General features: G+C 39.2%; 1 protein-coding gene across 1 annotated transcript in view; it reads right to left on the bottom strand.

The window, feature by feature from the left end:
- Positions 1-185: 185 nt before the first annotated feature.
- The window catches only part of LOC120538753 (cytochrome P450 2C23-like), a 36,013-nt gene continuing 12,555 nt past the window's right edge, over positions 186-23,643 (bottom strand). The window contains exons 4-9 of the mRNA XM_039768206.1: positions 11,641-11,801; positions 11,152-11,328; positions 10,079-10,220; positions 4,954-5,141; positions 4,589-4,730; positions 186-489 (exon numbers count right to left, since the gene is read on the bottom strand). Of these exons, the coding sequence (XP_039624140.1) occupies positions 308-489; positions 4,589-4,730; positions 4,954-5,141; positions 10,079-10,220; positions 11,152-11,328; positions 11,641-11,801 (992 nt within the window). The 3' untranslated portion in view covers positions 186-307. The remainder of the gene's footprint in view (positions 490-4,588; positions 4,731-4,953; positions 5,142-10,078; positions 10,221-11,151; positions 11,329-11,640; positions 11,802-23,643) is intronic.

Genomic DNA, 23,643 nt, shown 5'->3' with positions numbered 1-23,643 from the left:
AAACTCTGAGATGTCATATGTACTGTGTATTGTATTGTCAGTTAAATTAAGTTCCTAGGTTCCCAACTTTCATATGTAATATTATCCTAAGACCTCCTACTACAGCTAAATAGACCTCACCTTTAGTAAATAATGGTATATTTATCAAAGTATTAATAATACAGAACTGCAAAGGTCCAAGCCTAAGCTTTGGTTTTCATCTTTTTAAATGAAAGCCCAAAGTGAAAACAGAATTTATTACCTTAGCATACAAACTGTCTTCCATGCTCAAAAACTGTAAATCACATTCTGTTACCCCACTATTTAGTTAACGGGGACTGACAAAACATTTATAAACTTGGGGGAGTTTTAGAAAAGAACTGGCATCAGGTAAGAGGCTGATGGTTTCAGGGTCCTCAGCAAAATGAAATGAGAAGTTTTGTAGAAGAGTCGAGAAAAACAGGAATAGTTCCATCCGGGCCAGACCCTCACCTGCACAAGCACGCTTCCCTGTGAAATGAAAAATTGGCATCAGGTGATACAGACTAGATCAGACATTTTCAGAAATATTCATGTTTTTGAGACACAGATGATTACATTTCCAACATGGCTGAAGGGTGATCTCTTACTTAGGCTGCCACAGATTAATCTTTAAGAGTGTTGTTTAAATTGAGTAATACTTTGCAGGCATTTACAGGTGGAATATATTTTCATAGTTCAGACATAACTATAATATTGGTCCCCTTGCATTTTATTAAAATAATACACTATTTTTCCTAAAAGGTACTGAAATATATATATATATATATATATTTTATACTATCCATACATGCACTTCTGTATATATATATATATTTTTACTATCCATACATGCACTTCTTTAGTTTTCAGTCAAACAAAACTAAATTGCCATGGAAATTCAATTCTTGCTTATTCTAGAGTCAGCCAAACACTGTTAAAGTAAAAGGGACACGACCGTCTTAAAGAGCTTTGTGCTATTGTGATGATTGTTGCCACTATTATGAAGAAGTTAGGGCCCATACAACTGAAACTGGTGTCCTTGGCAGTAGCCAGACAAAGAAAATTGACCCAAGAATTAAGGGGAAGAACCAAGGAAAACTTCAAAACCATGTTACTTTTCAAGCTCAAAGTGCAATAGTTTTTAAATCACATTGTTTGCTGCTGTCAAGATGAAAATGGACATGAAAGTAGAAGATCTAAACTTAGAAGGACCCCACTTCTAAAGAGAAACACCAAGAGGCTCTAGCGCAGGGGGTCCATTCTAACCATCTTCTTAATTAGTGAGCTGTTTTTGCTGCTGATTAACTTGTTTTGCCTTTGTTTTAATTGACGCAACTCAGACCCTTTAGTTGTTTCTTTTTCCTTAATGAGCAGCCAAACAATAATGAGACACAAAACAAGCTGCCACATGACCAGCTAACTTGAAAATAAAGAAAGGTGAAGGTCTTGGTCATGTTGGTCTGCTCGGGTCACTGAAACATCTTAATGGTGGTCTTAGAAAAAACAGAAAATTAACATTCTGCTGTAGCAGAATGAGAGCTGTAAGAAATCATGATATTCAATAACGGCTTTAATTAACAGCAAGCACTGGCTACTCATTAAAACTGGTTGGAGTGAAATTGGCTGGAATCTGACTTTCCAATTTAGCTGGTCATCTGTTGGCTTGTTTCACATCTCATTTCTGTTTGGTCGCCAATGTCAAAGTTTTCAAAGAAAACACTATCAATTCCTACCACGAAACATGGAGGAGGCTTAGTGATGTTTTGAGGATGATTTGCTGCCTCTTGGGCATTTTAATGTAAAATGTACAGCCTAGTGTCAGAAGCTGCATCTCAGTTGCAGGACACAGTTCCTCTTGCTGGATAAAGACCCAAAAAATACCTCAGAAAACATCCAAGAATGGAAGAGAAGAAAATGATGGACTGTCCTGGTGTCCTGCTAGAAGTCATGCTCTGAATCACATTAAACATCAGTGGAAAAAGCTGAAAAAGATGCATCTGGAAGAAGGTGTCAATCAGACTCGAGAGAACTAAAGAAGAATGGGCCAAACAACCAGTAAAGAAGTGTAGAAATCTCACTCAGAAATACAGAAAGCTCTTCATAGAAGTTACTGTCTCCAAAGGTTGTGCTACAAAATATTAGGTTGGGGTACCAATATTTTAGTCTAAGCCATTTTTATTTATTATTTAAAATAATGGGGTTTTTTCTTCAAACTCCAATTCCAAAAAAGTTGGGACAATATAGAAAATGCTAATAAAAACAAAAATGAATTTGGTTATTTTAAATATACACTCATGTCAAATGTGATGACTGTCACACTCTCCAAAAAAGTTGGGACAGTCAAGAATTTCTCCACTATGTAATGTCACCATTCCTTTTAATAGCACTTATTAAAAGTTTGGGTACTGAAAACACAAGTTGGTTACATAGCGGAATTTCCTCCCATTCATCCACTATGCAGGTCTTAAGCTGCATACTTATGCGGGGACTTCATTGCCATATTTTGCACTTAATAATGCACCACACATATCGGAGACAAGTCAGGACTACAGGCAGGCCAATCTCGTTCGTATACTCTGTGCTTAAACAGCTATGCACTTGTATTCTGGGCAAAATTTGCTTTCATATTGTCCTGCTAAAAATGCAGGGACATCCCTTGAAAATTTACCATCAGGATGGTGGCTTATGTTGGTCCAAAATTTTTAACCTGCTTTCTGCATTACTAGCGCACTTACAGATGTATAAGTTACCCATGTCATGGGCACCGATACTTACCCATACCATGACAGATACTGATAACATCTTTTTGGTACTTTTCCTCTTTGGACCAGAAAGCATGATTGACGTTTTACCCCATTTTGAAATGCTGACTTGCCAGACCAAAAAAACATGATTTCCCTGTGCTGTTTTCCATCTCAGATGAGACCTGTATATGGCTCCTGTTTTACATAGCAAAGCCTTAACTGAAACGTTTGGATGGTGATTGATTGACAAAGGCTCCATTACCCATCAATCTGTCCAGTCAGGAAGCACAAGTGATTATAGACGATGAAGGCATCAATGCCACTGACTGGCCCACATATCCTCCAGCTCTAATTGTGTAACGACCTTTCTCCTGGCATCTCCTCCATGCTCTTGAGACTGTGCTGATAGACACAGCAAATCTTCTTGCGATGGCATGTATAGATGTTCTACCCTGGAGGACATAGACTACCTGTGCAACCTCAACTGGCCTTCAGGTACTGCCTCATGCTACCAGTAGTGACACATGCACTAGCAAAACACAAAACTAGAAAAGAAACAGTTAAGGAGGATAAGGAGACAGCAATTGTCTATGGCTACCACCTGCAAAACCATTCCCTTTTTTTTGGTGGGGTGTCCTACTGTTGCCTCTCCAATACACCTGTTGTCACATTCATTTGCACCAAAGCAGATGAAGTTAACTCACAGTTTCTTATGCTTCCTAACTGGACAGACTGATACCCTTGTAGCTTAATGACTTGGTGTTTTAGACTGTGATGATTGTTTATGTATATATATATATATATATATATATATATATATATATATATATATATATATATATATATATATATATATATATAAAGTATAATCTGGACGCTATTTAGTGCCCGACCCGGCACAGAATGACGCAGAGGCACGTACAAAATAAGCACAGACTTTATTTTTCTTCAGCCGTGGGATATGTCTTCCCTGTGTCGCACAGCCCAACACAGTCCCAAACAAAACACCACCAAAACACTCTCTTCCTTTCTCCTTTACCACCACTCCTCTTCAAGCTTAGTCCTCCTCCTCCCAACTAGCCCATGAGTGGTGGTGGCTGGCCCCTTTAATAGCCCACCCGGAAGCGTTCCAGGGTGGGGCTGAAGACTTGTTCAGCTGGGCTGTTGACTCCACGCAGCACCCCCTAGCGGCCATCCCATCTCCCAACCTGGCTGTGGAGGACTCCATCTCCCATGGAACCAGGCGGGAGGCTGGGGAATCATAGTCGTCCCAGGGGAGGTATTGAGCGGTCCATGGTTGCTCCCCTGGAACATATGTAGCAGGGGCGTCCCGGCCGGGCATGGGACCCAGCCGTCCATCACACTATAATAATAATAATAATAATAATAATAATAATATATATATATATATATATATATATATATATATATAGCTAATCAGTACTACATTCAAATGCATAAACAAACATACACAATAAAATTGATCACTTAGGCCAAAGCACCCATCGCCCAAACCACCTCAAACAGACACACACAGGCATTCATCAATATTGTAAGTACTCTCTTGTGTAAAACTAAAATGTAAAAAGGTTCCTGATATCTCTGGGGCCACTTCCCATAAGCAAGTTTAATACCTCTGGCAATGAGGCAGTAAAACCCCAGTGCCAAAGGAGGAGGGTCATTTTGTGTATATTTATGTGTGCACTGCTCCATTCAGCTCAGTTTCTCACACACTAATAGGTTACAATCATCCATTCTTATGTGCCATCACATTTGATCAGTCTCATGCTGGTATGCACACAAGACACACGTTATGGCTATAAATTGCTACAGAAATTACATACCTGTAGAAAAAGGCAGAAACGCAGGGTTAATTTTGAAGCAGCCATTCTTATCCAGAAAATGTCCAGGATTGAAGGACTGTGGCGATTCCCATTGTGTTTTATCAAAAAGAACAGAGTGCAGTAAAGGAATCACCAATGTACCCTACAATATCATAAAAAAAACAAAAAACAGAAGACTCATGTTAACCTACATAGATTAGAAAAATAAAGAATCCACCACTTCCTTTTTACAAATCAAAAACACTCTGTTAAATACCTCTGTTTCTGTTTCATAACTCTAAGTACTACAAGGCACATTATGCCATATTTGTGGCATCAGCCATCTGTTTTGTTGGGTTACTTTGAACAAAGTGTTTGAGTCTCACCGCCGGGATGCTGTAACCCCTGAATGAAGTGTCCTGTGTGGTCAAATGGGGCAGGTTCATTGGAACAATGTCAATAAATCGCTGAATTTCATGGATTACTGCATCTGTGAAGGGCATCTTTTTGCGGTGCTCCATGGATGGTGGTTGGTCATGACCAATCACTTCATCAATTTCCTGACGGACCTTCTCTAAAGAAAAAAGTGAATAAAAATACTTTAAGGACATGGACTTAAATTTGACACAAAATATATAGTGGATATCAAACATCTACATATCCTTATTGAAATGTCTTCTTTTTTTTTTTTTAAATAAGAGTGGACATCACCATAAAAAAAAAATCATTCTATACATTTTTTCATATTTAATAGATATTATTGGTTATATGGTATTAAGCTAAAAACAAATGTATCATCTTTTAAGTAAAATAAAGCTTTTAAATGTCATGGCTGTATAAGTATGAACATCACATAACTAATGCTTTGATAACAGAAGAAGCCTATATGGATTAGTCTCTATCAAATCAGAATACATGGGTTTTACAGTTTTACTTTGTTCTCTTTAGTAAAAGTGTTGAAGTTCATTCAAATACTGCACAAACATCAATTCTTCCAATTCCATGGATATTTTGATAGGATTAAGATCCACTCCTTTACCAGTCCATTCCATGTTATTGATTTTCTTTGGTTGAAATGCCTTTGCTAGCAGTCATTATTGCAGGGGTGGGCAAAGTCAGTCCTGGAGGGCCGCAATGGCTGCAGGTTTTTGTTCCAACCCAGTTGCTTAATTATTAATTGAATTAAACCAAATAGTGCATGATAAATACACACAGGTGTAAATGGAAACAAGATAAACTGAGGACTGCTGGTTTATTTTGTCATTTGAATCTTATAGCTGATAAGGAGCAATTAAAAATCAAGAATACAGCTGTTTAAGCCTAAAGTAAGCAATAAAGGTTCAAAATTCTAACGTGTGACAAAATAAAAATAAGGCAGAAGTGTTATTTGAGCAATAAGCGCTTATTAAGCGATTGGGTTGGAACAAAAACCTGCAGCCACAGCGGCCCTCCAGGAACGACTTTGCCCACCCCTGCATTATTGTGTGATAGGGAACATATTCAGCTTTCTGGCAGAGCGTAGCAGATATTTCATGAAAATATTTTAAAATGTATGCATTTGTTCTGTCTGTCCTGAACTGAAGATAAACTGTATTGTAGCATGATGTGAACACCATCAACCTTATTGTATTGTGTTCTTTGGGTGGTAAGCCATATTGGATTTGCTATAAATGTATCTTTTGAAAATAACAACAAAAAATTCTAACTCAATCTCAGACTATAAGATGACATGTTTTGAGAGTACATCTTTGCCAAAATTATATGAGCCTTTGATGTTTTTTTTTGTGAGAAATTGCAGCTGTCTCATCACCCTATCCCACAGGTCAGGCCTGTGGAGAATTAGCAACATATTTTTAATATAAAGGGTATGCATTCTGCAACTGCTATATGTTCCTGCAGTTTCTTCAAGGTTAATGTTATCCAAAGCTGTATAGTCGAAGTTGGAGTCAAGGAGTTGCAAACAATGATTGGATTACTGGACACTGATTAAATGTAAATAGTAATATAATTTGTTAAAATTTCCATTTTCACATATTCAATTAAACTATTTTTTTAAACCTTTGATAAAAATACAGATTCATTTTTAGTTTTGTAAGTTTAGTCTTATGTTTAATGTTATTCAGTGTTTATAAGTGCTAAAAAGTAGCTTGATGATTCACACTGGCAGTGATAAAGCGCCTTGCATCTTATAGGATGTTTGCTTTTAATCAACATTGTAAATTAATTAGTTTAATGAAAAAGTGAAGAGTCTCAGTTGTTGGTACCAGAAATTTAAAGAATTGGAATTAAAAGTTGTGTGTGCTTTCTCCGCAGTCCTGGTGTTCTCCTCCAATTCTCCCAACCATATCTAAACACTACTGCTTAAAATCAGTAGACATTTCTTCTAATTCACTTTCACTTCCTTTATGTTTCTCTTTTCAACCTTTCCATCAGACTTATCTCCATCTCCAGGCTAATTTTGAGTCCACTGGTACTATTACAACATTTGCTTTGCACAGTCTCTTCTTGCTCAAGACTAAACAGGTTTAATTCTCGGAGCCTGTCAGATTAGGACATGACCTTAAAATCCTGAAATCCACTTGGTTGCTCTGTTCTGCACAACTTCAAGTGCTGCAGCTAGGTCTTTCTTATAGTGTGGCCACCAGAAATGCACACAATACACTGGTTGACATCACATCTGGAGTATTACACAGTCTGAGAGTAAGTCTTTCAATTTGTATTAAACTGTTTTTACTATAGAACATATTGTTTAATTTGTTTTTAATCGCTTCAACACATTGGTTAGATGATGAAAAAGTCGTGTTAGCATAAATCCTATAATCCTTCTCAGTGGTTGCTTCCTTTAGGACAGTGTCACCCATCTTTACAACTGACGTTCTTTTTGCCCATGTGTAAGCACTTTGCACTTTTCTACATTAAACTGCATTTTCAATGCGTTTGAAGAGTTCTGAAACTTTTGCTGCAACTTTAGTGCCTGTCATGCCTGTTCATTTCGTTATCAAGGATTATTCTTGCATCTATGTAAAATTGTGAAAGTTACAATGACAATAAAGATCTATTCATCTAAAATTCTGGTTTTATTCCACTCAAGTTTACTCCTTGCACACAAAACTGCTTCTTTTACAAAGTTACTATTTTTCACCTTCTTTTATTAAACTTTATCACACTTTTATTACTTTGCCATCCCCATATATTACCATTTAGTTTGTGACTCTAATTATTGCTCTCCAAATATATTCCGCCAATATTTATTTACCACATCTCTTGTACTGTTATACACTTCCATAGACCACATGTAACATTTCTTCTTTCTTACATCCCTCTTTTGGATATGCAAGAATCTCTTCCAGTTATCTTTTATACAATACTTAATATTGCTCCACGTGTGCTGGAACAGAAAGTCTTTGTTTATTTTTAAACTTATATTTTCTCCTTGCTTCTGTGTCATCTCTGGTATTTCCTCAACTTTTATACCCTTATTATTTTTTCTCCTCATGAAGTCCCAAATGGGGTACATTACCTGCATTGTAAGGGAGCATCAGTTATGGCACTACAGTTATGTGGTGAGATTCTCCAAGGGTGATCTGGCTAGCAGGATCCTCATCGGTGAGGACCCAAGAAGCTGGACCAGGCCAAGGGGACACCCATGTAACACATGACTGCAGCAGATCAATGGTAATTTCCAGAAGGTGGGCCTGGACTGCGTGTCTGCTTGTGGGGTTGCCAACCAGGATCCCAAGCTGTTTCGTCGTGTAATGGGTGTGGGTAATGCGCTGTACCAGTACATGCTCCCCAACCTGACCAGACATTTACTTTTTCTGTGTACTCTATTTCTTTTCATTTTAATCCGCTCATGTGTTCATTTGCAACTTTCTTCTATTTGTCTGGAACACTAAAGAGCACAGACTTACTCAATTCTTTGTATTGTTCAGCTTTGCCTTCCCTTATTCCACCCCTAGATCATATCTGACCACATACTCAAGTTTATCTTATCTGTGTACTTTCACTGACAGTTTTACATAATATAAAACTCAGTGCATTGCTTCACAAAAATTGCGTTTTTCTTTCAGCAAAATTTGTGCCTTTCACATATATATATTTCTCTTGTTTTGCTCCACTCCAAGTAATTCCTATCCCTTGAATTTTCTGTTCATTCATATAAATTGCAAATTATCCTCCCTGATAAGCTTTCTCCTTTCACAATTATCAGTTTTGATCTCTGCTTTGTCCTTTGTCCTGGTGTCTTTGAATTGAAAGCAGGACTCTTGAAAAATGAATGAGGGGGAGAGGCAGGTCTTCAATTTTAAAGCACAATCTTATGTGAAAGCATTTCCTGCTTATGATGTGCACAGACTTTTCCAGAAGCGTCTATTTAACAATACAGTCATGTGCCAAATTATGGCTTCATTTGGTACGAGCCATTTGGCTGTAAGTCAGTCAAAAAGTGTACAGGTCATTGCAAACTGAGGCTCTGTGATTTTGGTGTAGGTAACTAGTAGGCATACTTTAACTGTCGGTCTTAAAGTCTCGGTGTCCACACACCAAGTTCATGGTCAGACAGCTGGTGGGTTGCTGTTGTTGGATCATGAGTGGGTTATGATATGTCACGTAAGCCAGTGTTGCTCAACCAGGTTACCACCGATGGGTTGCGAGTTGCTGTTGTTGGTTCAAGAGAAGATCATGGTGGGTCACGTAAGCTATCGATGGCGCAGCAGGATATGTTTTCTTGTTTCTAAGTGAGCTTGTATTACCAAGTGGGACCCCTAATTGTGCTTGTTTCACCAAGGCAGCAATTACTTCTAGCAGGTCATCAATGAACTTAAAAAGGCAAAATTGAGTCACGGGACCAAAAAGTTTGAGAAACACCGGCGTAAGGGAGGGTAGTGTGGGCTGAATGCATTAGCTATGTGGAGCAGCATTGATCAAATCAAAACTTAAAGGCCTACCAAGAGTCGGAAAATATGAGATCCTGTGAAATAATAATGATAATAATGAAAGACTTATTACTGTGGCTGGTTTGGGCAATTTTTAGTACATTGTTATCTGATTTTTTTATCCTATGGCCCTCAGCTTGGTCAGCCGTATTGACACATGACAGTATTTTAACAAAAAAATTCCTGCATTTTGCATGTCGTGAGTGAATGACTGGATAACTGACATATGAATCATGTGACACAAGTAACATGAAAATTTCCATCCCATGGACATTTTTTCATATTGTTTTTGATGTACAGCTAGAGTATTAACCATCATTGCCTTGTATCATATCAAACTTTTTTACCTCTGTTCTTAATGAAAACAAGAGATTAAAATTATTTATCAGTTACTACTACAAAACAGATAGAGTTAGTAACATAAAAATTATTTTTGATTGAAGTATTTCTTTAATATCAAAATGCAGAAATCAATGATGATGCGTGGATTCACATCTACCTAAAAGTAATTAACGTACTTAACGTAATTAACTGCCTACAAAACAGCAGTTAATATTGTTAACTGAACATGTCCTACCTTGGATGTGCGGGTACTTCATGAGAATCAATAATCCATATCTCAGTGTAGTGCTTGTGGTCTCAGTTCCAGCCAGAAAGAGATTTAAAACTGTTGCTCGCAGGTTGTCAAAGTGAAATTCTGTGTCAGAGTAGACCTTTTCCTAAAAAAAAAAAACAGGTAAATAAAAGGAAAAAAGAAGTTCCACAATCACGTTTACTGGGCAATTATAAATGTCAAAACTGTATATATGTACTGAACACAATAAAAATGTTTTCAATTAGGCAACAGTAAAAGTATAGTATTTAACCAGGAACCATTCTTTAAAGTAGTGTTTTCATTTTTTTTTTTGGTTTTTTTTTCCTTCAATTGGTAGTATGAGTCTGAGGTGGACTGGCACCCTGCCCGGGGTTTGTTTCCTGCCTTGCACCCTGTGTTGGCTGGGATTGGCTCCAGCAGACCCCCGTGTAGTTAGAATATAGCGGGTTGGATAATGGATGGATGTATAAATACCACTGGTGGTACGTAATACATTACAGGGTGTTATGAGCGCAAAAAAAACAAAAACAAAAAAAACCAGCAAGCACAAGCAACAGACAGAGACAGAGAGGGAGCGCACACATATGTGAGCAAGCCCCAATGCATAGTTGTAGTTACACACCAAGAAGCACTTCTAGGGATAGAATTTTGCTGCAAGATAAATTTTGGCAAAGGATACTTTGACAGCACAATGTAGTGAAGAATCAACTGTCAATTAGCCAAGTTTAGTGACTTTCAAGATTATTCATAATTTTTTTTTATATCAACCTTGTACAGGGTGTCAAACTCGCATACAACTGATTACACATCATTGTAAAACAAAATGTGTTTAAAGTGTTTCAAAATTTCTGCCAATTCGTCTGTGCTATTGACCAATTCCATGAATTTTTGCATCCCTCCTTATAAATATGTATAACAAAGCCTTCAAAATTTTAAGCTTGAAGAGAATTAAAGTGAAAAAAAAATGCAAATGTTCTCTCATCTAGATCCCACTCCATAAATGATGCAATATTTATACTTGTAATAAGAAATATTTTGCCTCTTTTTTAAGACACCTGATTCATCTTGATGAGGAAGACATCAATATAATCCCGTGGATCATCATCACTCAATGTTTGTTTGTGGTCTTTGATCATCTCAGAGACAAATTCACTTAATTCTGTCCAATTCTTCTTTATCATGTTGAAAGTTCCAGGGAGAACATCCATCATACTTGGAAACACATTATACAACTGTGATGGAGAAAACATACAGAGACAGTTACCAATAAAAGAGAAAAGCCAAGCAAAATGACACCTTTTATTGGCTAACTAAAAAGATTACAATATGCAAGCTTTCGAGGCAACTCAGGCCCCTTCTTTAGACCTGAGCTGCCTCGAAAGCTTGCATATTGTAATTTTTTAGTTAGCCATTAAAAGGTGTTATTTTGCTTGACTTTTCTATACATTCATATTGGCTAACACGGTACAACACCCTAGTACTACAAATAAAAGAGGTAAATATTAACAGAGAACAGAAAAAAAAACAAAAAAAAAACCTCTAACCTGTCCAGAAGGGCTACTGGCCAATCGCACATTTTCATTAATAAGTTTCAGCAGATAGACAAATCTTTTATCCTGGTACTCAAAGCGTTGCCCAAACACAATGGAACAGATAACATTTGATACTGCACGACTCAGGAAATAGGTGGGATCACAGGGCGAGCCTAGGAGAAGGACACAGATTCAAATTAAAGTGAAATAAAACATGACAGCTTGTAAACTGTTTAATGTCTAGAATGTGTACACTATAGCTGTTAGGTCACACATCAAAGACTAGTAATGCTCTGCAGTCAGAGAGCTTATGATATTACTTACTATAACCTTCCATTCCCATCTGGACCTGATAATTAGCTGATCTCCACTTTGATATATTTCAATTTTTAGATTTATACATATACTATCTATAACCTCTTTAGGGAATCAACATTCTTAAAAATAAAGGTACAAAATAGTTCTTCAGAGCAATGCAATATGGGAACCATTTTTGGTTCCCAAAATAACCAACCATATGAAGGTTTAAAAAACAAACCTTTATTCATTTATATCTGCAGCGTTTCACATCTATCTACTATATAATAAAACACTGTGTCTGTGAGTTCAGTCACTCAGTGCAATCTGATCAATCAACTTAGATTTGGCATGTTTGATCACTTGGGCTTTGGTGATGCGACAAAAGAGGAAGTGCAAGTCTGAGATGCAGAAAGTGAAATAAAGGCCCACTCAGAGAGAGTCGCCTTCAAAGTTGTAAAGTATACAACCAGAAAATAATGAGAGTCTAACAAGCCTAGTTTACATGAACGTGCACGAGAAAAAGATGAAGAAATCTTTAGACACACATGAATACAGAGGAAAGATGCTGAAAGTACACGTAGGGCACGAGAGAGGAAATATTTTTAATTATTCTATTACCTGTCTTCAACAGGTACCGTGGCTAGTAGATATAACAAATTTGTGAAATACCAATGGGTTCACGATTTTAAAAAGATGGTTGCTGCACACAGTAACTTAAGCCGAAGTTTAGGTTTTCTTGATCTGTTAGTGTCCTCCTAGTTAGCCAACACTACATTAAAAGACTTCTGTTTTGTCGAGATATTTTAAAGACTATTTTCAAAGTCCAAATAACCAATTTTAATATGGAAAGGACCTTTCCTTGAATAAAATATACAACTAAAAAAAAAAAAAAAATAAGGGAATACAGTAATCCCACGCTATATCGCGCTTCGACATTCGCGGCTTCACTCTATCGCGGATTTTAAATGAGCATATCTAAATATATACCATGGATTTTTGCTGGTTCGTGGATTTCTGCGGACAATGGGTCTTTTAATTTATTGTACATGCATCCTCAGTTTGTTTGCCCAGTTGATTACAGCTCACTAGCAAAAGGTCATATCTTTCCCAAGAACAACACCATGGATCACCTGCAAAAGCTCGTATCTCTCCCAAAATAGTTTACCCATGTGTCAAAACTAAATTCCTTTCCCATTTAAATAGTTAGTGCCCCAAAATGCATCGTCCCTTTGGCATCGTGTAAGCACTGCAAGTCAAAATGCCTAGATGTTTTGTCACTATGGCAGAGGTCTAGCCAACAGAATACAATTATGTATAAAACTGAAAAAAGGATTTTACAGTAAGAGCAGCCTCCAAAGTTTGACATCAGACACACTGCACTCCTACTTCCAAGGAAATTGTAATCATTTTTATTGACACACATAAAGTAACTTCCATACATTAGAGTACATAAAATGTATACAGTATTCTGTACATGTACGAAATATAAACACAAACAAAAAACAAGAAAAATTATATCTAGCCTACAGTAGGGCTTACAGTAAATAAAGTTTCACAACTAAGGTAACTTTCACTGGTTGTTGTCGTCACCGTCCCTCTCCTGGCCACCATCCTCATCCTCCTGGCCCTCCACGCTGCTCTCTGTTTGGCCATAGATTCTCATCCACATCGCAGCGGATATTTTCCCTTCATACAAGGAAGAAACGGCGCAATGTCTCAACCATCCCCTACACTGATCCCCTGTAATGTCCTCACATGCAGCATCCATTGCATGGAGCAGGGATCTCTGGTCTTGAGCCTGATGTTCATAGACTTTCCACCTCCAAGCGGAAAAAAATTCCTCAATGGGATTAAGGAAAGGAGAGTATGGTGGTAGTAGCTCCATGAGCATCCTTGGATGGGTGGTGAACCAGGCCCTGATGAGCGCCCACGGTGGAAATTTACATTGTCCCACACGATCACATAGTGTGGTAGGTGAGGCCCTTCGAGACCTCTCTCATTTTCTGGGACCAGATGTGTATAAAGACGGTCCAAGAAAATGAGGAGCCTTTGAGTGTTATATGGGCCTAAACTGGGGATGTGTGTGGCCACACCATTCTCAGATATGGCAGCACACATTGTTAAATTGCCCCTCGCTGGCCTGGGACATCCACCGTGGCCCGCTGACCAATGATGTTACGCCACGTCTGCGGCCCTTGGCCAGGTTGAAACCAGCCTCATCGACAAATACAAGGATGTGAGATGTTTCATTCCCTTCCAATGCCATTATTCTCTACAATAGAGTAAAAAATCAAATCAGTCATATAGAGGAGTCATACACAACAGAAATAGAAAATTACATGGGATTGTTCTATGTTCTCCTCCACAAGTTCAATATAGCCTGCTACTGGCCACTACTCCAGTGGTTCCAAACCTGGGGTACAGGCCTATGCAGAGGCACTGCAGGGAGTATTTGACACAAAGAGGGAGAAACACTGTTGCAGTTTTAGGCAAAATGCTGTAGTCAGATAAAGCTGGATTCTAAAGGTAAAGAGGATACTGAAAACCAAACAAATTGGGAACCACTGCTTACTGTAATGTTACTATAATAGACAACCAATAACTGACTTACATGCACATACTGGTACCGCAGCTCTTTCACTCTGTCAGAATTCCTCTCAAATGGTACCCTGTAAATCTGCTTCATGGTCATCTGATGCTTCTTCAATACCCGGTCTATTGTGGAGATGCTGATAGAGTTGACATTTTGGAATATGGCATTGTCTTGAAGGATTGCATCACGGATCTGTCTCAAAGTGAGAGCATTATTTGCAATCACCATGTTACAGATCTCTTGTTCTTGTTGTTCATTGAGAAGTTTTCTTCTGCCACCCATGTGAGGTTGTCGTCCAATCCTAGACGTAGAAGTCAAAGGACAACACTGTATGACAATTGTAATGTATGCCGTATTTGTTACAGAATGAGTTACTGTACTGTAACATCATATTGCAACATCACATTGAGGTAATATATTACAGTACTGTAGGCCTACACACACACACGGAATGAAGAGTTTATACATGTCTTGCTTTACAGTATGCACAGTACTGTATACTGTAATGACTCCATCATTGACTGAGTACATACCTGTTTTCCCTGCGAAAGGTTTGGATGATGGAGGAGACAGTAGAGCGAGGCACATTAGGCTGCACTCGGCCCAGCCTCTGCCATTGTCAGGCGATGGTTAACCACATGGTCTACAATTGTGGCCCGAATCTCATCCGGGACAGCATGGTGTCTTCGTGCTCCTCGGCCTCTTCCCCTATTCCACCACCACGCATCCTCACTCCTCCTCCTCCTCTTCTTCTTCTTCCTCTTCCTCCTCCTCCTCCTCCTCCTCTTCTTCTTCCTCGAGCAGGAGGTTGCCCTTCTTGATTTACTTGGTGAGGTACCTCCATGTTCAAATGGTACTGGCCCTAGCCAAGCTCTATATATACACGTTTGGCAGCATTCACAACAATAGACAGCACCTGTCAGGTAACTAAACAAACTGTTTGGTTGGTCATCTGAGATGTGGGAAACTCCTCCTTCGTTGGTCAAGTTCTAATTTCACCTGATTGTCAATTACTGTCATGAATTTATCAAATGTTCCAAGAAATTCATATATGGTGTTCATGGTATTATGTTCTTGACTAGACTATTGTGCATATGATGACTTACACGATGAAATCGCTGACATGGCAACCATTAGACTGAGAATCTACCCAATCAGAGCATGTATTACATATTAAGTAAAACTCCTCAATGATTTAAGATATGCTTCCATTTGCAAGGTGGTGCTTGATTGTTCGCTTTCAAGAAATCTGTAAGTAAAACTCCTCAATGATTTAAGATATGCTTCCCGTGCGGTGCTTGATTGTTCGCTTTTCTCTCTCTCTCACTCCCTCTGCGCCTGACAGAGGGGGTGTGAGCAGAGGGGCTGTTTGCACAGAGGCTGTTTGCCTAGAGGATACAGATGCTCCTCTACAAAATGCCGCTTTATCGCGGTGCTTCGGCATACTTAAAAGCACGTATTGATTTTTTGATTGTTTGCTTTTCTTATCTCGTTCTCTCTCTCTGACATTCTCTGCTCCTGACGGCGCTCCTTTGAAGAGAAGATATGTTTGCATTCTTTTAATTGTTAGAAAGAACTGTCATCTCTGTCTTGTCATGGAGCACAGTTTAAACTTTTGACTAAAGGGTGTTATTTCATGTCTAGAGGGCTCTAATAATGTTAGCAGTGTGGGAGAGTTTATAAGGGCTTAAAATATATAAAAATAACCATACAAATATATGGTTTCTACTTCGCGGATTTTCATCTATCGCGGGGGTGTCTGGAACGCAACCCCCGCGATCGAGGATGGATTACTGTTTTTAATCATCTAACATCAAGTCGATTACACTGCAGCATTATCAATCTGTCCAGTTAGGAAGCATAAACGATTGTGAATAAAGTTCACCTGCTTTGGTCCACAAGAAAGCGACAACAAATGCACCGGAGAGGCAACAGCAAGACATCCCGAAAAAGGCAATAGTTTTGCAGGTGGTGGCATCAGACAATTGCTCTTTCCTTATTCTTCCTGACTGATTCTTCTCTAGTTTTGCATTTTGCTAGTGTCCTTGTCAGTACTGGTTGTACGAGGCAGTACCAGCCGGTTCTCCTCCAGGATGGCACACCCATACGTGCAGTTGCAAGAACATCATGAATAAGATACCAGGAGAAGGACCGTTACACAAGGAGAGCTGTAACATGCGGGCCAGTCAGTGGCATCAAAGCCTCTGTCATCCAGGAACTGCCTACACACTGTGGCCACATGAAGCCGGAAATTGCTCTGCACCAAGAGGAACCCAAAGCCCACTGCACCAGCGTAAGGTCTGACAATGGCTCCGTGGATTTCATCTGCAGTCAGGGTACCATTGCCTAGCACATGTAAGTCTGTGTAACCCTTCAAGGAAACACCTCCCCAGACCATCACTGACCCACCACCACACCAGTCACACTGGATGATGTCGCAGACTGTATAATGTTCACTGTGGCATCTGCAGACTGTTTTGTGTCTGTCACATGTGCTCAATGTGAACCTACTCTCATCTGAAATTAGTGAAAGTTTGCTTTTGTGTACAGTTTTGTGTTGCAGATTTAATTAAAAAAACTTGTCCATACATTTACACTTAACTCATAATGTCAATGCAAAATGTTTTCAGGAAGGTATCTAGTTTAAAAAAAAAAAAAAATTCAAATAAGAATTCAGACCCTTTGCTGTTGCTCTCCAAATTATAGTCAGGTGTATCCAGCTTGCTTTAATTCTCCTTCATATGTGTCTACAATATTGAGACCACCTGTGGTAAATTTAATTGTCTGGACATTGTTCAGAAAGGCATACACCTTGTACATGCCTGGTGAGGTATAGATAATGACAAACATAAGAGTTTGTTCTAAATATAACAGGAGCGCAATGTTCTTAAGGACTGTGAAATGGAAGAAGTTTGTAACCATAACAGCTCTTTCTAGAGTTGAGCGCCCAGTGAAACAGAATAACTGGGCACCTCTTGGTCAGGGAGGTTACTGAGAACCAAATGGTCAGTCTAATAGAGCTTGAGAAGTCCTCTGCTGAGATTCCAGAACCTGTCAGTGATAAGCATATAATAGCCAATTTGGAGTTTGCCAAGCAGCATTTAAAGGACTCTGAGAGCATGAGGGGGGGAAAAAGGATGTATTGGTCTGATGAGACAAAACTTGAACTCTTTGGGCAGAACTCCAAGTGCTCTGTCTGGTGAAAATGAGGCACTGCTCATCATCACCTGCCTTATATCATTCCTAAAATGAAGCATGGTGGTAACAGACTCATTCCATAGGGGTGATTCTCAGTAGCATGAACAGGAAGAATGTTCAGAACTGAGGAAAGGATGAATGCAACCAAATACTGTGAGGTCCTTGGGGGAGGAAAAAAAAAATATTCAGAGTGCATGCAATCTCAGACTGTAGCAACAGTTCGCCTTTCAGCACAACAGGGACTCAAAGCATACAGCCAAGACAATGCTGGACTGGCTTAAAGACAAATTTCTGACAGTCCTCAGAGTTGCCCAGCCAAAGCCTGCACCTAAACTCCATAGAACATCTGTGGATAGATCTGAAGAAGGCAGTTTACAGATGCTTTCCATCCAGTCTAATGGATCTTGAAATAATCTGCTAGGAAAAATGGGATTAACTGCCCAAATCCAGGTGTGCAAAACTTGGACAGTCCAGAGGAAGCAAAACTGGAATTTCTGCCAAAGGGACTTCTACAAGGTACTGATTTAAGGGTCTTAATAGTCACATAATGACACATTTTAGTTTTTGATTTTGGAAAATTTTTGCAAACCTTTCTAAAAACATGTTTCCATTTTGTCATTTTGGATTACTGAGTGTTGATTAAAATACAAAAATGGAAAATTTGTTCATTTCAACAGAAATCTACTACACAATAAAGTATGCAGAAAGTGAAGAGGTTTGAGTACTTTCTGAATCCATTACAAACTAACTTTAAATTAGCCTTCTTAATTGATTCTGTACTGAATGTAGATAGTGATAAGTTCACTAGGACTCCTATGACCTTCTTATTCACAATTGTTTTCAAAATCCAGGCAGTACAATTTCTTCAGTTTTATCAGACTTTAATTACTGCTTTGCACATTTTCACTGTGGGTGGAAAATATTTTATCAGTTATTAACAGATTGTCATAATGAGTGAAACAGCACTAATGTGCCACAGGCTGTACGTTATCTGCTAAAATCCACCAACAGTGACTGGAACCTGTAGTGCCTGTCAGGATGCATCAATGTGCTTTGTCCAAGTTGTTATATACCTACTAAGAATTAGTAAATGCTATCTACAGTATATAAGATGATGTCTCCCTATACGTAGTTTTTATAAATACACCACTGGGGGCACACTGGGGTACTGGCAAGTGGCTGACAAATCCACCAAGTCACAAAAAATGCTACATGATACCCTAAACAGGAGGAAATTACGTTTTAAGAATTTAGGCAATTTGAAAGCTATTGCACATATTGGCCTCTTTAAAATCAAAGAGAGCATAAGGATACAGCTGCCTTTGACTTGATGACACTGCTAATACATTAAACCATTTCTGACACCTAAAATGTAATTTAAAAGCAACCCTTACCCAGTAATAAGTCAGAGTGAACTGGGAAATGTTCACTTACGTGGCCAGGACCATAACAGAAACACTGCGACGAGATCTGAAATGTAAACTGTGTTCTTGTGGTACTGCAGATGTAGAAAAGAGAAGAAGCAAGGCCACCAAACATCCTGAGCAAAAGCAAAATTTTAGAAAGCAGAAAAATGCAGATGGAATCTGGGAGGACTATTCTGTTTTTTTTCTTGCAATTTCAATATTAAATAGAAAAAAAATAATATATATATATATATATACTGCTCAAAAGAATTAAAGGAACACTTTTTAATCAGAGTATAGAATAAAGTCAATGAAACTTATGGGATATTAATCTGGTCAGTTAAGTAGCAGAGGGGATTGTTAATCAGTTTCAGCTGCTGTGGTGTTAATGAAATTAACAACAGATGCACTAGAGGGGCAACAATGAGATGACCCCCAAAACAGGAATGGTTTAACAGGTGGAGGCCACTGACATTTTTCCCTCCTCATCTTTTCTGACTGTTTCTTCACTAGTTTTGCATTTGGCTACAGTCAGTGTCACTACTGGTACTATGAGGCGATACCTGGACCCTACAGAGGTTGCACAGGTAGTCCAACTTCTCCAGGATGGCACATCAATACGTGTCATTGCCAGAAGGTTTGCTGTGTCTCCCTGCACAGTCTCAAGGGCATGGAGGAGATTCTAGGAGACAAGCAGTTACTCTAGGAGAGCTGGAGAGGGCCATGGAAGGTCCATAACCCATCAGCAGGACCAGTATCTGCTCCTTTGGGCAAGGAGGAACAGGATGAGCACTGCCAGAGCCCTACAAAACGACCAGGCCACTGGTGTGAATGTCTCTGACCAAACAACCAGAAAGACTTCATGAGGGTGACCCAAGGGCCCCATGTCCTCTAATGGGCCCTGAGCTCACTGCCCAGCAGCATGCAGCTCGATTGGCATTCGCCATAGAATACCAGAATTGGCAGATGCACCACTGGTGCCCTGTGCTTTTACAGATGAGAGCAGGTTCACCCTGAGCACGTGACAGAAGTGAAAGGGTCTGGAGAAGCCATGGAGAACATTATGCTGCCTGTAACATCATTCAGCATGAGCAGTTTGGTGGTGGGTTAATGATTGTCTGGGGAGGCATATCCATGGAGGGTCACACAGACCGCTACAGGCTTGACAAAGGTACCTTGGCTGCCATTAGGTATCAGGATGAAATCCTTGGACCCATTGTCAGACCCTATGCTGGTACAGTGGCTCCTGGTGCACGACAATTCCTGGCCTCATGTGGTGAGAGTATGCAGGCAGTTCCTGGAGGATGAAGGAATTGATACCATTGACTGGCCACCACACTTTCCTGACCTAAATCCAATAGAACACCTCTGGGACATTATGTTTTGGTCCATCCAATGCCACCAGGTTGCACCTCAGACTGACCAGGAGCTCAGTGATGCCCTGGTCCAGATCTGGGAGGAGATCCCCACAACACCATCTGTCATCTCATTAGAAGCATGCACCGATGTTGTCAGGCATGTATACAAGAACACAGGGGCCATACAAAGTGCTGCGTACAATTTTGAGTTGCTGCAATTAAATTTTGGCAAAATGGACTAGCCTGCCACATAATTTTTTCACTCTGATTTTTGGGGCGTCTTTGAATTCAGGGCTCTGTAGGTTGATCATTTTCATTTCCATCAAATGATGTGGCATCCTTTCGTTCCTAACACATTACCCAGTCTATATCAGTATAGATATCCAGGAGGATTTCTTTTTCCCATTGAGATCTGATGTGTTTTCAAAGTGTTCCTTTAATTTTTTTGAGCAGTTTATATAAACATATATATACATACATATCTATATATACACACACACACATATATTATATATATATATATATATATATATATATATATATATATATATATATATATATATATATATATATATATATATATATATATATATATATATATATATATATATATATATATACACACAAACATATATACAGTCTTTGGGGTGTGAGCAACTGTTGCTGGGGGTGCCAGAATCCATGAAGGAAGTAAAATGAAAAACATTATTTGTACAAAATCTTAATTTATTTATCCATTCCTAAATAATTAAATGGGCAGGCTATTTCGTATCAGTGCAATACGCTGCTTGTTAAAACGGATGACTCCCGCTCTTACGTGCAAGTCTGCGTGGATATTATGAACTATCGCATCTGTTCAAGTTCTATTTAAATTTTAAATAGAAGGAATTTTTATTTAGTCGACGGAGTATTATTCCGGAATAAATCAACTCATACCTTAAATAACTTATAATATTTTGCTCTCCATCAAAATATATCCTGTCAAAATTATACAAATTCAAATATGAACATAAAATTTGTTCTTTTCAGCAATAACAAATTATTCAGTTGTCTTTGCTCTTATGTTATTTTATCAGATTTGGACGCGTGGCATTTTTTTTTGGCAACAAGTTCGTTTATGTTTGGTGTGAGATTCTGTGTTGTGGAGATTCTGAGGATGGACTACAGGTGCTCATCAGTGAGGCGACTCCTGTGTGCTATTTTGTTAGTCTTCATGACTGAGAAGAGCTTCTCACACAGATATGTGCTACCAAACATGCACAAGGTTCGAGCCGCATGTAGACGGAGCTGGAGCATTTCTGCGGGAATGGAGTGAATAAACTGTGCGGGCCATGCAGTATCATACTTTGCCTTCAGTGTGCCATTACACTGCAGCTCAATCACCTCCATCTGAATCTGCACAGGTGCAGTTTCCACATCGACGGCAAATGGGTTGCGAAACAACTCAAAATTCTTTTTTTGTTCTTCAAAGTCACCAAAGCGCCGTGCGAACTCAGTGCACAGTGCACTCAGTTTATCAGCAAAGTGCGTATTTGGGAACACCGTTGTGCCAATTTGGTTCAAGATTACTTGGCAAAAGGGAAAGTGGGGCAAGTTGCACTGATGCATTTGTGTCTCCCATAAAAGTAGCTTCACTTGAAAACACTTTGTGATTTTGCACGGGTAAAAACGTCTGCTGAAGTGTCAGATTCTTCTTTAACTCTTCTGCTTTCTGTATCTTGTGCATTGCATTCAGGTCTTTCAGGTTATCTTGATGTTTTGTCTCATAGTGCCGTCTTAGATTAAATTCTGTAATTACAGCCACATTAGCTCCACAAATGAGACACACGGGTTTACCGGCAATGTCAGTAAACATATACTCAGCCTCCCATCGGTTTTTAAAGGCTCTATGTTCAGAATCACCTTTTCTCTTCGGCATCATGTGGGCTAGCTTCGCAATAACTTGCAGCATCATAAGCTAGACTTGATTAACGCGGTAAGTGTTGGGCAAGGCAGCTGAAGCGCTGCATTATGGGATCTGTAGTTTATCGTGTTACCAGCGCTTCATATCCCCGGGCCATTAATAACAATAATACAGTATATAAAATGATCTCGGGGCTGGATATAATTACACGCCGGCCGGATGTGGCCCGTGGGCCTTGAGTTTGACACATATGGACTAAATAGAACTTGAAAAGAAATACTTTTGCCTGTGTGCCTCAATAAGTTACCCTCCCTCGCTCTTACTTTTTACCGTTCATCTAATGAATACACTGAGTATGGCTTTACCAAAACAATCATTGATCGTGAATAAAGTATCCATTATTCATAAAGCTTCAATTGGTGATCTGTCTTTCTCGTTAACCACATATTTTTCATACGTCTCAAACCAAGGGGATGCGAGGCTAAAATGAATCGAGAAGCGTACATACTTAGTGCATCCCCTCTCGAATCGAACCTCGGAAGTTAGCGCTAGAAGCCTCTACTATTGCGCCCGCGTGTGGTTTGTCTATTTGAGCGTAGCAGTGTAATTCGGTTTTGTTCAGCACTCTTTGGAACTGTTGCTTTTGTCTGCGCTCGTCAGTTCAGTGAGCCACTGAATATGGTTTTATATGTCACTCGCTTCGCTTCTAATTGTTTAGCTGCCTTCTTAATTATATAATGCATGTTTTCTTCAGCGCTTTTGTAGCTCTTCCTGGTTTTCTACGTAATGCGTGATTACGTGAGGCGTGATGATGTCACCGAAACTCCGCCCCCACGGCTTTCGAGCTCAACTCCATTACAGTAAATGGAGAAAATAGCTTCTAGTTATGACCATTATGCGTAGAATTTGAAATGAAACCTGCCCAACTTTTGTAAGGAATGAGCCTGCCAAATTTCATTAGAATTAGTGATGAGTCAGTCAGTCAGTGAGGGCTTTGCCTTTTATTAGTATAGATATAGATATATATATTGTGGACTTGAACCCGGACACAGACAGACGGACATCTTAAGTTCATCACACACACATTTATTTTACAATATTTACAGTGCACTCCCAGTGCCTCTTGCACCGTTCCCCAATGTCCAGGCCTCACAGTCCTTTGTGCCTTTCTTTGTCCTGGCTGCCTCCAGTCCTCTCTCAGCTCCGTCTCTCTTCCACTCGACTTCCGCTCTCAACTGAAGGAGGCCCCTAAATAGG

This window comes from Polypterus senegalus, chromosome 11, assembly GCF_016835505.1.
Source record: "Polypterus senegalus isolate Bchr_013 chromosome 11, ASM1683550v1, whole genome shotgun sequence".
NCBI lineage: Eukaryota > Metazoa > Chordata > Cladistia > Polypteriformes > Polypteridae > Polypterus > Polypterus senegalus.
Note: the sequence above shows the minus strand (reverse complement) of the source record. Positions and strands in the feature narration are given on the sequence as shown.